The sequence below is a fragment of the Cydia amplana genome, chromosome 1 (genome assembly GCF_948474715.1).
Source record: "Cydia amplana chromosome 1, ilCydAmpl1.1, whole genome shotgun sequence".
NCBI classification, from domain to species: Eukaryota; Metazoa; Arthropoda; class Insecta; order Lepidoptera; family Tortricidae; genus Cydia; species Cydia amplana.
This window is the reverse complement of record NC_086069.1, coordinates 16,892,080-16,909,667: the sequence shown is the minus strand read 5'-3', so window position 1 is coordinate 16,909,667 and position 17,588 is coordinate 16,892,080. Positions and strand designations below refer to the sequence as shown.

The 17,588-nt window shown below is 35.2% G+C and overlaps 1 protein-coding gene across 2 annotated transcripts in view; it reads left to right on the top strand.

Annotated features, from left to right (window-relative positions):
• LOC134649410 (uncharacterized) overlaps positions 1–15,260 on the top strand; it is a 40,166-nt gene extending 24,906 nt beyond the window's left edge. For both annotated transcript variants that reach the window (XM_063504167.1, XM_063504162.1), the window contains exons 5-8: positions 2,287–2,497; positions 3,102–3,229; positions 12,071–12,239; positions 15,123–15,260. In XM_063504167.1, the coding sequence (XP_063360237.1) occupies positions 2,287–2,497; positions 3,102–3,229; positions 12,071–12,239; positions 15,123–15,253 (639 nt within the window). In that variant the 3' untranslated portion in view covers positions 15,254–15,260. The remainder of the gene's footprint in view (positions 1–2,286; positions 2,498–3,101; positions 3,230–12,070; positions 12,240–15,122) is intronic.
• The last annotated feature ends 2,328 nt before the right edge of the window (positions 15,261–17,588 follow it).

Genomic DNA, 17,588 nt, shown 5'->3' with positions numbered 1-17,588 from the left:
CCTCGAGATAAGAACAAGCTAGATCGATTTTTCGCCACCGAAAACCCCCATATAGCAAATTTCATCAAAATCGTTAGAGCCGTTTCCGAGATCCCCGAAATATATACACATATAAATAAATAAATATACAAGAATTGCTCGTTGATAGGTAAAAGATAAATTTACTCCATCTAAAATTAAACTCATGAGTAATGCTGCGATTCTATATTATCTAGTTATTTTAGGAATTCTGCCAAATAAGCTGAAGTAAGATGTCTGATGTAATGTAAGGGCATTCCACCGACCGTGCAGGTTATGTAAGAGAACTTATTCAAGTTCAACCATTAGTAGTTTTTAACCGACTTCAAAAAAGAAGGAGGTTATCAATTCGATCGTATTTTATTATGTACCTATGTTACCTTAGAACTCCATCACTTCTAAACCGATTTGAAAATTATTTTTTTGTTTAAAAGTATATAGTTCCAGATTGATCTTATTTATGCCAAAATCCAGTTCTGATGATGGGTTTCATGAGAAATTGGTATTCCTGAAATCTTGTTACTATAAAATTAATTATAGTGATTTTTGTAGTTTGTAATTGAATAAAGTTGAACTCCAACGTAGAATTTATATTTGTATGATAAATGATAAAAGAATTCATTTCTCCGGTCATTTCACGTAATAAATGAAATCCTCCTAATCTATGGAGGGGCATTTAAAATTGCGTGCTAAAGAAGCTCAAACTAGAACCTACTCAATATATATTTTTCGTTTACCTCCTCTCATAGCGATCGTTCCACGGAAGTGCGCACTTAAGCATCACCATTGATAGCACGTAGACCAGTAAAACGCCTCATCACGTCCCATTTTATAGAATCCCAAATGAAACCCAGGATGTAATGGGTATTTTTCTGTCAGGACAATTTTATACAGGTTTTACCTGACCGATTTTTAAATTCTTATCTATTAATTAATGTTAATTGGTTATGGTATTTAAATAGAATCAAAACTCACAAGCATCCTTAACATAGGTACAACTTGAATATCTATAAAACTAAAACTGACTACCTACGATTAAAATAACTAAAGCTAACAATTTAAAATACTTACCTATCAAAATTTAGTGCTCTTGGTAGGGTGCCCATCACGCAGGCAGCGTTAATTTTAAATAGTTAAGTGGTAAAATCTTGTAACGTTTAATGGTACGGGGCACGAAGAACTCGTTTCATAAATAAATCGTAGACTCATTTATTGTACAATAAGTGTTATAAAATGAATATAAATCTAAAATTAACTATAATTAAGATAACTAAAGCTAAATTAAAAATACCTATCAAAATTTTGCGCCCTTGGTATGGTGCCCATCACGCAGGCAGCGTTCCCGCGCTGGATTGCTATGACCAATCTTTGCGCGAGAAAGCTGCCTGCGCGAGGGTCTGCTGTGGCCTCCCTTAGGCGTTTGCTGAGCGCCTTGTGGAGTCCCCGAGCCCCCCTACCCCACGGACCTAGTGTCTCGACGCCATAGGCTACAAATTCGTAGTGTGCGCCGAGACAACTATATTTATTCGCCAGCGTTCTCGGGCGTCAGCAGCCGCCCCGGCCTGTTTGCTGGTGGCTGAAATGTAGGACGCCGCCAGCGTATCTGCGCAATAAGTGGCTTCCCACACCAGCGTGCGGCATAAATAAATCGTGTAAGAATTTTGAGAATTAAAATACAGGGATAAAATAAAATCGTATTAAAATGCAGCCGAGACCTTATTAAAATGGGTGTAGGTAACAACAGTAAAATTAATTGAACTCACCAGGGTTGCTTTTGTTATTGCTCAACATTGCTTCGATTCCCATTGTTATGTTTTTTGTTATTATTTAACTGGTACTGACTCTAGCGAATTATTTCAGTGAACCGGGACGAGTGGCTAACTAGTGAAATTAGGTGAAACGTGACTAACAATTTATTTATGAATTAAATGTTATTATTAATCAAAACGTACTTTATACTCAAAAAGTCCATAGCAAAACATCACAGAATTTAATACGTGTACGTAATGTAAAACTGGTGTTAAGCGAACGAAGTTTTGCATTTACTTAAAACTAAATACTTACTAGGCAACATTTTAGAATCACTATCAACTCGGAAAGTTCCAATTTATAGTTGGAAATGCGCACCGCTCCACTTTCCTAGCTAAGATCTTAGCGAGACTGAAATTATTCTACTGTCATTCTTATCCTTTAAATTCATGCATAGTAAGGTACATTAGTATGTGTTAAGTACTTAAGGGTAATGTTATTTTCACTTATGACTCACAGGTGTCATGGGTGCGTCATCGTGACATCCACCTGCTGACGGTGGGGCGCTACACGTACACATCGGACCAGCGGTTCGAGGCGCAGCACAAGCCGCGCTCCGAGGAGTGGGCGCTCCGCATCCGCTCCCCGCAGCGACGAGACTCCGGCCAGTACGAGTGCCAGATCTCCACCACCCCACCCATCGGTCACGCTGTCTTTCTTAACATCGTAGGTAAGATCCACTCCAAGCTATGGAGGAGGGAGCGTAGCACTGGAGGCCAATATTGTAATGTGCCCATTTCTATACACCCTCTGACAGGAGGGGAGTGGAGTTAAGCAAATAGGTAGTCTTTTCAATACCTACCTATTATATAATGACAATATTTTTACTTGGAGCTGCTTTTTTAACTTGATTACCTAGTATACTTCATGAAATTAATGTTTTCTTGTATTTTTCCGATAACAAAAATAAAATAAGTAATTAATTATCTTGTTTTAATTATCAAATTAAATATTACTGAAATTCGCGTGTTTCAATATAGGTAATTGAATCTCATTTGAAATGTTGAAAACTCGTTTCTGTATACCTACAACTTTAAATACAGAGTCCCAAAGTGTTCAGTGATTTTATTTTATAAATTTGAGCACCTAGGTATTTGTTAGTTATTTTTACTCCATATTACCCCACCTTCCCCTAGTTATTATGTAAGTAGTCAAACATAAATAATTAGAAATCTACACGATTAAATCCCGTTTAGTTAATGTCTGCGATTTTTTAAAGTTTAATTAAATATAAGTACCTACTTACCTAATATACGAATTTTGTTTTGGTACAGAGCCTGAAACAACGATTTCAAGTGGCGCCGAACTTTTTATTCAAGCCGACTCCACCATCAATCTCACGTGCACTGTGCGACATACGCCCGAACCCCCGTCTTCAATTACTTGGACTCACGCAGACCAGGTATGTACCTATGTACCTATTGAGTATTTCACTTTAACCATTATAAGTGTATAACAATAGTACATTATTGTCGAGGTTCGGAAGTAGCTACTTGCAGGCTGAGGATTCGTTTTAAACGGATGACCTTGGGAGTCCGTTTAATTGAATCCGAAGCCAGCAAGTAGCCTTCCAGCCGAGTCATATTTACTGCCGTATTCGAACTTCAAGATATTCACAAGAGACGACACGTACTAGATACGTTATAGTTTAGATTTCAAGTAGTTCTCTTTTGCAGCGCAATTCGGGCAACCAATGTCACTTTTACGATAGATCGTGTTAGATATCTATTAGATGTGAATTAGATCTCTAAGTAATATCTTGTGGAAATCATTCGAAAGTATCTCCAGAATCGCGGAAATGTCAAATTTGACAGGTTAGATCTTAAACATATCGTTATCGTATCTTGGCGATGTCTAATAGATATCTATTACAAAATCCGAATCGGGCCCATAGTGCTTTTCTCAAAAATGGTGCAAGAAATAGAAATATTTTACAGAAGCAACGTTCTAATTTTCACGGAAAAAAGTAAAACCATTAAAAAGATTTGCTTGCCGCCTTTAAAAAAAAACAGAAGTGTATTTTTCTGCTGAAAATACGCCAACGTATTTGAGACACCTTAATAGTTGCGGTACCAACATTATAATAATAAGTGCTGATCATCTGTTTGGCTGTTTAATGGACCGATGCACATACGTAGATTTCCCCAATCTAGGCGGCCAAAAACATTTTATCGTATAATCGAGTTTAATATGGGATATTTAATAAAAAAACCTTGTAGTCTTTTATAATTAAATATTATTTCAATAAATAAGTAAAAAAAAAAGTAATAATTTTTTTTATATAAAAAAATTATATCAAAAATTAATTTAAGCTATAAAAATACACTTTTGCATCGTAGTCATTTTCATATACAGTATAAAATAAATAAAAGTATACAAAAAACATAAAATTTTACTTTTATTATCTATTCGGCTCAGCAGCCATTAATAATTCCATTGCTTAGCTGGAAAACGTCTTGTGTGCCCTTTTGTTTTTGGTCCTCGTACTGCTCAAAAGTGGGTCCGAGGTTAGCAGTAGCCTGTGGCAAATGTCCAGGTTACACGCTTCCCTAGAAAACTTTCTCGCATAGTTTTGCCTGTAACTCCGAAAATGCTTATTCCGGGCTTCTGCCGCTTCCTCAGACAGTTGACCGATTGGCAATATCGCGTTTTCTATAATTTTCGCACCATGTATTAATACTTTGTGCATAGTTGGCGTCATGGGATTGGTTGGGTTAGTAGCCCTTATTATTTCGTATTGTCGCCGAGTAAGATCGGCTTCCACAAACATCTGGAGTGCTTCAAAAGGAGACAATGGTGCGATTGATTCTGATTCCTTATTACAGCATTTCTTGTACTTAGTGGCTCGTGTTGGAGAATTCGTTATTTCCTTGAGGACTTTTGAAGCATCTCTTTTTCCACCTGTTTGTAAACTTGTGCAGCATGGACTATGATATCATCATCTACAGTAGCTCGGATTTCTTCTGTTTTCCTCCTTTTGGTCCGTTCACTCGATTCCGCAAATAATTTGTTGGGACGACCCTGCCGATGAATCGTTTCACAAGGGATTTCGAAGGTTCCTTCCAACCAAGCCTGATTTTGAGTTAAAAACAGATCTTCTCTCCTCTTTGCAGTTATCCACCTTTGCTTTATTTGTGCCTTAAAGTTCGAAAACTTACGTTTGAGGTTCTTTTTACTTTCTTCGGTGTGGCCAAGAGATTATTTTCCAATTTCTCCAAATTTTCACTGAAACTTGGTAAATTCTGTTCTTTTATCTGTTCATACAAATATTTACGAGTCACTTCTTTAATACCAGAAGCACTGGATAACTCTGAAATAAAAAAAAACGAATTATGTTAAAGTAGAAAAATGTGAAGACGTTTTAGAGTTTTTGCCCTGTTAACTTAGATTGGTTTAGAAATTGCGAGTAGCACGTAGTAGCAGCCGTTTTCACCGGTTTTGTTATGTTTAATATGTAACCAAAATTTTAAAATATTAATGGTCGCTGAGACGGACTAAAATGCATTTCAAAACAACCTTTAAACTTTGATAACTAAGAAAAAGTACCATTAAAAAAGGTCTCAACTTTAACTTATCATTTAGTATGAAAATAAGGTGAAAATAATAAATTTTATGAAGCAAATACATAGATTCTTACCTGAATTATTAGAATCCATCACGTTAACGTCACTTTAGATCGTAAAAAAATAATTATGAACTTTGTAAGTAAGAGTAAATTTAACGCGCTTAAAACTGATATGCACACTGCTAGCGATGATCTAGTTTTGAATACCTGTTGATAAGCACATGCTTTATCAAATAAGTTAAATAGGGTGGGGGTGGGTCCCCAGGAATGTCAACTATATAAGGTAATTAGTAAATTATACCGATAATGAATTTCACTAATTGGACTTTTGGCCGCCTAGATTGGGGAAATCTACGTATGTGCGATGCCTTCATTTGATATGGCCATTTAAAGTTTTAAAAAGTTTGAAACTCGTTAAATAATGGGATTTGTATGCAACATTGCAGTCCCGAAATCGAAACTGCAATGTTTTTAACTTTTTAATTTTTTGAATCACCATAAACTACGCACTTCGCAACTTATTTTTTAACCGGCAACGTCGACTTTGCCGTCCATTTTTGAGAAAAGTATATATACTATAACTATACAATATAACTGTATATTGACACGAATAGCGGAAACCTTGAGCGTAGAAAATACCTTTTTGTTTAAAAATAGGTAGGGTCACTTGTCGAACATTGAAACAATCCTACACAGTGAAACTTTGCGATATCTCGGAAACTAGGTGTTATCAGCTAGTGCCATCTGTCAAGAAAGGGCAGGCTCAGGGACCCCCAGCACCTTCCCAATACGCGAGCGCGCCTCGGAGAAGGAGCACGTTGCTACAAGCGTTATTGTGAATTCGTGCGACAAAAGTAATATTTTTCATTTATGTTTCGCAATTTTTTACCAAGATATAGAGTCTAGTTTGGCGTTATTTCATTTTTTGTTGTGTTCTATGTGTATTAAAGTTACTTTGGAGCTAAATATTTTTAAATTTCGTTCACTCTTTGGTAGATTTTTTTTTAATTGTTTCAAAAAACGCCCCCTAGTCTCACAATGAAACATTTTTATGTAGTAAACAATGAAACATGATGTTCACTGAACACCAGTATCAGTACACAATGAAACAAACTCATTATTTTTTTAATTAATTAAAGACTATGTGCGAATTTTGTGAAACTAAAATACCATGAAAATTGATAATAATTTGTCTATCATATGACAAAATATAAGATACTTAACTTTAGAAATGGCTGAGATAGGATAGTTTATATGTTGAATGTTTCATTGATGGCAAGGTTAAGGTCACATGTCTAACATTGAAACAGTCGTTTATAAACACTATGTTGCAATAAAGTGTATGATATCAAGCATGGAGATGCTTAAAACCCTCCCGCGTCCACCTAGTTGGCAATCATGCTCCGTGGACATAAAAGGCGCCTTTCTCGCAGCATGCCGTAAGTGCCGACCAGATTTTCGATTCACAATGAAACTTAGGTGTGAGTACAATGAAACAAGTCTTTCGCTTTTAGATATTTCAGCAATCTTATAACGATTCCATATTTCGGAAACCTTTTAAATAACAAATTTCAGCCTACCACTATTTTCTCCTTTCCTTTCTCATTAATTGATTGAAAGGATGTATGTATTAATGTAACTTATTTATTACAACGTTTCAATGTTTATTAAGGATGTTTCATGGTAGACTATATATATTACATCTGTTTCACTGTAAAAATTAGAGTGTTTCATTGAAAACATGCACAAGTACACAATGAAACAAAACTCATTTTTCAAAAAAAGCTTTATAATACAGAAACTGTTACAAATAAGTAGAAACCAAGAACGCCATATGATAGCCAAATAAATTGTTTATCTTCGTACGAAATATCACACTCATAACTTTAAAAACACCAGAGATAGGAAGGCTTGAACTTTTAGTGTTTCATTGATCAACAACTGGTTAGTTGTTGATCAACCTCAACAACTGGTTAGTTGTTGATCAACCTACTTAATTCGCCTTAAAATGGTGCAGTCCAGGAATTTAATTTCCAACCAACCTAAGGTTCAATATCGTACAGCAAACTGACACCTTAAGAGCTGGCTAGAACCCGACTTTGACATGTCAAATGTCGCATGTATTGTTTTATCACAATCAGAACAGCCATTTATTAATACATGCTTAGTACACTGTTTACAGTATTTTACATTCATCATTGATTATATATTTAACGAAATATTTTTTTAGACTTAGGACTTTTAAGTGAAACTATAACAAGATTGATAAGTTTTCGCAAAGCGGTTATCTGTAATTTGGAGTGACAAATAATACGTATTGACATTTCAATGCTAGTTATAACTGAAATATAATTTTCAATTATAATGCATTGCGAATGTCTAACAACATTTCAACGAAATGGGTAGGGAATTAAATTCCTTGACTGTGCATTTCAAAGGTCGGGTCACTTTAAGTTAATAACGTATCCCGAACAACAAATTATAAAGAATTATGCTTGCTTCATATTAGAATTATATTAGGTATATTTTTGTTTCCAGGGCGTATTAATGAAGGGACAAAATAAACATTAATCATAATATTAAGTTAGTATCCCGCCAGGTACACAAATATATGTTATTATTTGTATATGTACAACAGATTTAGCTCTTTGTAGACTTTAGCCACCACTCCTAGGATCCTAGGTAACTCGCTGAATACTCTTAACAGTGCTGAATACATAATCATATTTAAACATATACTGTAGTAAACTTATGTATTCCCCTCGTAGGTGGTTCTGAGAGAGATTACTTTGAAACTAAGAGGGACTTAATCTTAACTCGGTTACAGTATAACTTGCTATATTAAAACAAAACTTGACTACGCTGTTCAAATTTAATTGCTTAAACTTTTTAATGTTTTCATAACATCGTCCTTTGTCGTTGATTATAATCTCAAACAAAATTATAGCTGTGTGTTCATAATCATCAAAGAACATGAATACAAAGCGTGGTTTATGAAGAAGGTGGTTAAAGACAGCTATGTATGTATTCAACCAATGTAGTTAGCAAATATTTGCGTTCATACGATATGAACGCAGACATCTTAAAACCTACCACTACTCGTATTACTGTGTAATATCCGTCATGCTTTCGTTCTGTAGATACCACAATATGAAAACATGACATGATTTTTTACGATGCATGTTATTAATTCCCATGCCATGACGTAGCAGCGTACCACAAGACGATGCTGTATCGTTTAATTACATTTTAGGCCCTTATTTTATAACTTACAACCATCACTCATATTTAAGAAATACTTAGTCAAACATGTTTGGAAGAGTATAAGTCCTGATTTATGGAACCATTTGAGTATGATGTTGACATCTTAACTAGTTGTTCAAGACAATAATTAATATCAGAATTTCTGGATATGAGTAATGCTGTCGTAGAAAATGTCGTCTGCCAGATCTTAATTACAACTGTTAATTATACCCGAAAGCTAAAGATATATGTAATATAATTTATAGATTGAATAGAAAATATACAATATTTGTATTGTACAAATTAGACGTGTGCGCCGATTAAAAAATGATCGGCGGCGGCGGCGTGTTTTCGGCGTGAAATCGGCGTGACCTTGACTTTTAGGTTTCTTAAGTAAAATCATTAATTTGTTGTTTTTCTTGACAATTTGATCAATCTAGGTTGCTGGTCAGTGAACTACGTATAGTTTTGAACAGCCTGTGAGTGAAATAAGATTTGTAAATGAATATACTTCAATATAGGATAGGCATGATAACTTGATTTCCCCAGTAACTGGCTTGCATTAAGGGGTTACCTGGTCCCAATGACCTTCGATCTTATCTGTAACTCTCCATTTTCTCATGATTTCCATGGCTTGTCGTATTAAAAATGACGAACGTTAACAAAACAGAACTCCAAATATCCTAGAAATTTGCTAGATATAGTGGACTGCTATGGTTTCCTTTTAACGGTTCTCTTGTCGTACAAGCTTACGGAGACGGATCTTCTTTCTCGTTTTCTCATTGCTGAGGATCGCGACCACTTGTAATTTGTCTCCATTTCGCCCGGTCATAAGCTGTGTGCACGCAGCACACTGCCGCAAGCCGACCTCTTCATAGCGTTCGACCATCTCACACATGCTCCAAGTCGAGCACTTTTGCCATTCATTCGGCCTAATTTCATGTGTTTCTCTATAATCTCTACATCATGCATTAGAAACCGCATAATATGCCCGAAGAATTTAAGGGCTCACCATGGCATATTGTGAAGAGCTGAGTGGCGATATTGAGATCTGAGCTCTCTGAGAATGGAGGGGTTTGTTCTTCTAGCTTTCCAAGTTATAAGTCTTCGTTAACACCACATCTTAAAAGCGCCTACCTTTGCCAATTTGCACTTTTTGAGGCTTAAATATGTACGAGTATTCTTTTTAATCAGAGGCCTCCAGGAAAACGATATCATCGAATCATCACTAATTACTGTTTAATATTTTATGTTCATTCTTTCCATTCGCCCACTCTACTCGTCGGAAGGAATGGTGAAGCTATGGACCCCACATTACGCACAAACAAACGTACGTTTCGGCACCATACTGGAATATTGAAAACACGACAGCTCGTACCAAGCGCACTTTAGTTGCATTCGAATACCTCTGTTCTTCCAGATTTTGTCGAGGTTAGCCATAGCACTGTTAGCCATGCCAGCTCTGCGGCGTTTCTCGGCGGTGCAACCACCGGTACTGGTTATCAATCCAAGATATACAAACTAGCTCGCTTATTCGTAACCGCCGAGTGCGTCGTGCGTCAGTAAATGGGAGTGCGTTTGCCCTATCTACTACCATTACTCTTACTTTGGTCTTGAAATGGTTGATCTTAAGACCTCCTAGAACTTTCATCTAGAATTTTCTTCAGAAGAGCCGCCATATCGATGTATTACTTATTGTTACACCACCTTGAGGTCCTATGGTAAATGAGCCCTGTGATTTCGTTGCCTAGTCAATTGTAAAGCCTACTTCATATATCGCTCCCTCATCTTTCTTGACGCTGAATATTGAGGATTACTCAATTACATATATAATTTAATTTAATTTAAAGTTAACATATATAATTCCAAATAATCCATATTGTAATCAAAATACCAACTTGCAATAGCTAATTAACAACACTCAAGGTCACGCCGATTTCACGCCGATCATTTATCGGCGGCGGCGGCGTGGCAAAAAAGCCCGGCGGCGGCGGCGCGCCGGCGCGGCGCACATGTCTAGTACAAATACTCTAACACACCTTACACACCTCAATAAAAGCAAACAATACAAAAAGAAAACAGAAACGCCAGCAGAGGTAAACAACAGGCGGTTTTATATAAAAACATAATTTAATAACAATTAAAGCAACTCATCTTCTTCTATATAGAAAATCATAGGGTGGCTGGTAGATACATTTTAAAAGCGACGTCCCTTAATAATGATTACTTATGCCATAAATCCCCCGCTTAACGCGACTACCAGGTAACCCCCCGGAAGGATTGGAAACTCTATTCTAAGTTCTTTGGTTCATTGAGTTTTAAATTTTACTTGAGAAATTCTTGCGAGCAACTTTAGGTGTTATATTGAAAAAGAGGGTTATGAATTTGTATAATGTGTGTGAGTAGATCTAGAGTTTATCTATCGTTAATAGGTAGGTACTCTTATGTAATACTCCAAGGTATAATATTAGCAAAAAGGAATTTAATTTAATTTATAGAATAATATCGTACAGAAATTTCTTCTTTATATGTATTTACTAACGTATCTTTGTTACACTTCATATTTTAATATCACTACATAGTATAAAACAAAGTCGCTTTCCTGTCTGTCTGTCTGTCTGTATGCTTAGATCTTTAAAACTACGCAACGGATTTTGATGCGTTTTTTTAATAGATAGAGTGATTCAAGAGGAAGGTTTATGTATAATTTGTTAACCCGTGCGAAGCCGGGGCGGGTCGCTGTTTCTACACCTAAGTATAAGCTTCAAGTTCTGACTATTCATATATCAAAGATAAACTAAATATATCTTAGCTATCTACAAAAAAAACATTAAATATTTAGTTACTAACCAACTCAAATATTTCAGTTAGGCACTAAACATAATACTAAAGTGTGCCAATTTCAAACGTTTATAAAATATGAGGTTTTGTGTTGTTGCCAAAACGAGATTTTATTTTTTAGATAGAAATACATTTTAAAGTTACAAACTGCGTGGCACAAGACTTTTATTTTTGGTTTTAATTTTAAATGTCTAGTGTGACAGGGCTGTTACACAAGTCGACGCACATGCAAGAGGTGTGGCTCGGCTTTAATTTTTTTTTTTAATTTAACATTTGACGGCAAGGTAGAAAACCGTACCTACAGCCTCTTAACATTTTAGTTTAACTTATAGTAAAATTTTCACTTATTAATTCCAAAATGACTGTAAATAATGTAAATTATGGTGACAGTCCATTTCCAACCGCAGCTGCACTACTGTTCATTTTACTATGGAAATTGACAGTAACAGTGACGCGTTCAGTACCAGTAGTGCAGTTGCGATCAGAAATGGAATGTTACCCTTACGTGTTTAAATGTTAAAAGTTATATTATTTCCAACTCATATAAACTCTTCTATTATGAGTTTACAGTTACCCAAAGTGTTTCATTAACAGGTTATAAATTTTGACTCTGCACGCGGTGGTATCTCCCTGGTCACCGAGAAGGGCATGAAAAGCACGAGCCGGCTGCTGGTGCAGCGGGCGAGGGGCGCCGATGCCGGGCTGTACACGTGTGGGCCGAACAACGCGCCGCCTGCCTCCACTCGAGTACATGTGTTGTCTGGTGAGCAAATACGTGTATGAATATGTTAAAAGCACATATCTACTGGTGTTAGTACTTGCCCTATAGGTACAGATGTTTACGTTACAGTTATGTACAAGTTCAATAATGACTTAAATTATAGTGATTGGAATTAAATGATAATTTATGAAAATATTTACTTGTAGCATAACTCTAGACCGCAAGTTACACGCTCACTACAGTTTCCACACTCGTTTCAGTTTAGATTCAGGCCATTTTGATAGTCCTAAGCATAATTCGATTACCCTGTTATCATGTTTTGCGATATCTTATCATATTTAGTGTGACGGAACGAAGGTATTCGTGCTGATCCTTAATAGTAATCAATAGTACCTACAGTCAGCTGCAGAGAAAAGATACCCACCCTACATAATAAGTTATGCAAATGTTCTAAACGAATAGTGTTGCTGACTTAATACAAATTTAAAACTTCATTTTTCTTGAAATGATATTTCGTTCATTTGGAGTTTTATACTTTTCTTATTGTAATATCCCAAGTAACTCAGTACCTATACCAATAAGTGCAGAACAACATGAAAAAATTATATAATAACCACATTATTTATAAAATTTTTAGCTGCCAGTAAAATTCAGCCGCTATTTATTCAACAAATCTGCCAAAATGTTCGTTTAACATCCAACCAATTCATTTAAAAGGACAGAAGTTTTTAACCTAATGAAAAAACGTTCAGCACACTCCTAATTAATATTTGCCTAGCATTTTTGTTTGTTTTCATTTGCATGTCATATTTTCAACAACCATCTCCACTGGCATAGAGATTATTTTAATTTAAAATGGTGGTAGGTCAGTAACAAGTTGGCAAAATGAGCAAAACTTTTGAACTACCTCTTATTTTTCTCGCCAATAATCATAAACATTATAAAACAGAAATAAAATTGAGAATTTAGTGTACTTCTAAAATTGATTATATTAAAGTCTCCCGTCGCGTCTGTCTGTGTGTATGTATGTTCGCGATTTGTGTAGCCCGTGCGAATCCGGGGCGGGTCGCGGGTATATATTATAAACCAGGACGAAATACTGCTCATTTTTAAATTCCATTTTTATAAGCACAGGCGTACTTAAGTACTTAGGACTTTAAAAAACAAACTCCAGTATGAACTCAATTTAATGTAAAAATATGGATTACGGAATATTCACGGCATGCGTTAACAATAAAAATAAAAGCATTCCATTTAATTTCCCTGGGTACGGGTGTGGTTAATAAATTGGGCAGTTAGCCTAAACAACCGAATGCAATCACTATGAATTTTTTTTTGAAAGGAGAAATAATGTTTTTATTCCAGTATTTTATTTTAAGCGCGAAAGAAGAGTTTAATAACAGATTCACTAAAACAAGTTTGATTTACTTCAATATTTTAATTAAATAGAAACCTGAATACAATTTAAAAATTAAATTTGTTATTCCGTCTTGCAAGATCCTCTGGACAGGAGCCACCTAAGAATTATCCGGGGGATTATCTAATCCACCACGCTTGTCTTGTTCGGGTCAAGCTATGAATATTTAACTGAAGGTATTTTCAGACTTAGCCTTCCGTGCTGTTAATACGGTTTTACAAATACAGGGTTTTGGCACAAAGATAAATGTTGTAATAAATATTTTTTATGAAAGCCAGATGCCTAGGTACTTACATGGAAGGATTCCATTTCTTTAATCTTCATTAAACTACTAATAGAGTAAATGCGACTTAGTCAATTGATATTTCGATCATGATATATTGTGGTTTAAATTACGGTTAGTGAAAATTTAATTTTTACTATAATGTAGAAAATCTAATAGTAAATACTGTTATGAGAGATATTGTTTTTGTTTTTAGTAAATAACACAGACCGTAGACTGAAATAGTTTTAGAAAACAAGTGTGTCGGTTTTGTTTGCATATTACACAACCACTTAATTAACTTCAAAAGCACGCCCCTCAGGTAAAAACGGGAATCTTCTTTATGTAAAGACAAAAAAGGCTTCAAATAGTCCAAAATGTTCTAGAACATTACACAACATTTGAGTGTGTTCTGGAATATTCCACAATGATCTGGACATTCTCAAATATTCAACAACATTCCAGAATGTTCTGAAATGCTGTGGAATGCTCTCGAATACTTTCGAATGTTCTGGAATGTTCCACAATGATCTAGAATGTTCTCAAATATTCGACAACGTTCCAAAATGTTCTGAAACGCTGTGGAACTATCTCGAATACTCTCAAATGGTCTGGACTGTTCTACAAATGTCTAGCCTTCGAGACCCGAGACGGCTTCGAATGTTACAGAATATTTCACAACATTCGAAAGTGTTCTGGAATGTTCCACGATGATCTAGAATGTCATCGAATAATCGACAACATTTCAGAATGTTCTGAAATGCTGTGGAATGCTCTCGAATACTCTCAAGTGGTCTGGACTGTTCCAGAAATTTCTAGCCTCCGAGGCGGCTTCGAACGTTCCAGAATATTCCACAACATTCGAAAGTGTTCTGGAATGTTCACAATAATCTATAATGTTCTCGAATATATATAGAAAATCTAATAGTAAATACTGTTATGAGAGATATTGTTTTTGTTTTTAGTAAATAACACAGACCGTAGACTGAAATAGTTTTAGAAAACAAGTGTGTCGGCTTTGTTTGCATATTACACAACCACGCAACGAGAGCAAAGCAATTTATGTACTACATTTTAATTAATTGGATGATTTATCCAGTTCATCACGGCCCAATCATTATAAGGCATTTTCTATTGTAGCAACAAACATCTTAATTCATACATAGTATGTGGTCATAATATAGACTTATTATGAATATATATCAATTTATAATTTCATATTTATTAAAAGGCATATTTTTCTCAGGTGAACATCCAGCGGCGATGCAGCAAGGCTGTGCAAAATCATCTCTTGACAAAATGACAACAATACTGTGCTGTCTTTTGACCTTCTACTTTCTAAATAAAACGTTCTCAGATGTACAGTTTGGTACTTAACTTCATCTATATACATAAATTAATTTATAATTACAAAAAATTACATTTACAGTACATATGGTGCTACTTTCCCAAACTAGGGCGGGAATGAGAACTTTCCGTGCGCATGTCTAAAGTTTAAAATGCCATAATGTACTGTAAAACGTTGTACGATACACGTGCGAATAGGCAATTCGCAACTCGTGTCGACTTAAAACACTCCCTTTGGTCGTGTTTTAATTTATAGCCACTCGTTTCGAATTTCCTCTTTTCCGCACTTGTATCGTAAATAACTATTGTTGTTTACTAATGTACAGTTTTTTTGTATAGGTATATACATCTAAGAATAGTGTTTGTTTAAACTTTAAACAATTCCATTGCACCCTGTAATTAAAACATTTTGTGACTGTTATTAGTACATAAATTTAATTTTATAATGACTGTAAAAAGTAGATTAATTAAAAATACATCAACGAAAAATAAATACTTGCATTGGAATATTTAAGTTGTAAGTGTTATTATTGAGACCTAGTATCTACTCTTTCCATTTTATCTACAATAGTCCCCAATGCCTGCTGAGACCGGTTCACGGGTAGGTATACTCGGTGAGTGGGCCAAAATCAATTATCTCCTTTTCTAAGCTTTTTATACCCATGTTGGTTAATATGGTGGTAAGTAATATTTTATTATGCTGAACTGGGTATGGCGGTGAGCGCACTTCTGATCAGTGATCGCCTCTAATTCGATACTTGTAATGTAGGTACGATGCGTCTTATTCTATAGGTATTGCGCAGTATAAATATTTTTTAAGCAAATTGCAGTAATATTTTAGCACACTAAGTTTTTATCTCCAGTGGATTACTAAGTAATTTGCATTTATAAATAAGTAATTATCATTTAATGAAACATGCGATCATTAACGTTTTTTATCGATTGAGTGTTCATAATAATTTTACCAAATATAATATTATGTTGTTACTCAGCTTTTAGTAGGTATTTATATCCCCGTAGGTACCGATTAAGTAAGTAGCTTAGATTTATTGGGTAGGCACCTAGGGGTTTTCAAATCCTTTCAATCGCCATAGAAGGATGATCTTTTTAAGGGAATAATTTTATTGTAATAAAAGCTTTTCAAAGCCGCCCTGATGAACGTCTTTGGAAGGTCGTTACCGAAGGCGAAGTGTTTCGCACTAAAATATGGGAGCATTTCTTAAATTTTCAAAGGTAATTACGCAGTTTTAGCGAAAACGGGCCTTTAATGAGATGGTTTAATTTATTTTATCACGCAATTTGTGTGCATTGCCGTACTCAGTTTCGGAGCAGGTTATTTTTATGGCTTTGTTAAGAAGCGTTAATGTTTATTTTAAGAAAATACTTTGATATTATTAATAATCATAGAAATCGTCGGGAGTAATGTTCCAATCCTACACACAAATTTTTGGTTACTGTACACACACACATTTTATCATAAAACCTAGAGTATAGAGTTGGCAATCGAACTATTTGTAACGTCCAGATTTATTTAACACTAGCTTCCGGAAAATTACAGCATCATCAGCTGATATTCTAAACCTTTTCTGTGAAGTTGTACAGCAAACAACTTCAATTTGGATAATACCAGTGACAGTAAGTAGGAAATGATTGAATGACACCACTGAGATCGAGTATTGTTGACTTCTGTCTCTTTAGGTGTTTTATACGGAAACTTTATTTATTTATTGTAAAACACAATTCGAGTATTGTATAATTTACAAATTATGGTGTGGAAGTCGCTAAAATTTAAGAAATATTTTCTTCTTCAATAGGTATTTTATTCGGAACAAGCTGTCGAAGTTATGATTGAAAAATATTACTTACTAGCTGAGGTACCCGGCTTCGCTCAGGGAGCTGACATGAGAATTGTGTGGTGGTTGGAATAAAAGGAACAACTTTAAAATATATTTAGATTTTTTTTTACTACAATACCTGTACCTACTTCTACGTACATTTTTTTTATTTCCAACTCGAGAACAACCTACGACCCGTACCTATAGTTACCCGTGAGAAAAGCATAGGGAGTAGGGATAACTGGAAGTGTTTGTCGAAAATCTCCTGAAGTTATAAAGGCTTCGAATAGTCCACAATGTTCTAGAATATTCCAAAACATTTGAATGTGTTCTGAAACACTCCACAATGATCTGGGATCCTGGATTCTAGGCTATTTACAAATATTTTATAACATTCCAGAATATTCCGGAATGTTCTCGAACATTCGAACCTCACAACTGTCTTGCTTACACCTACTACCGTACTATATATACCCCTACCAATAGGTAGCCCCAACCCTATAAAAAGGCTTCGAATGGTCCAGAATATT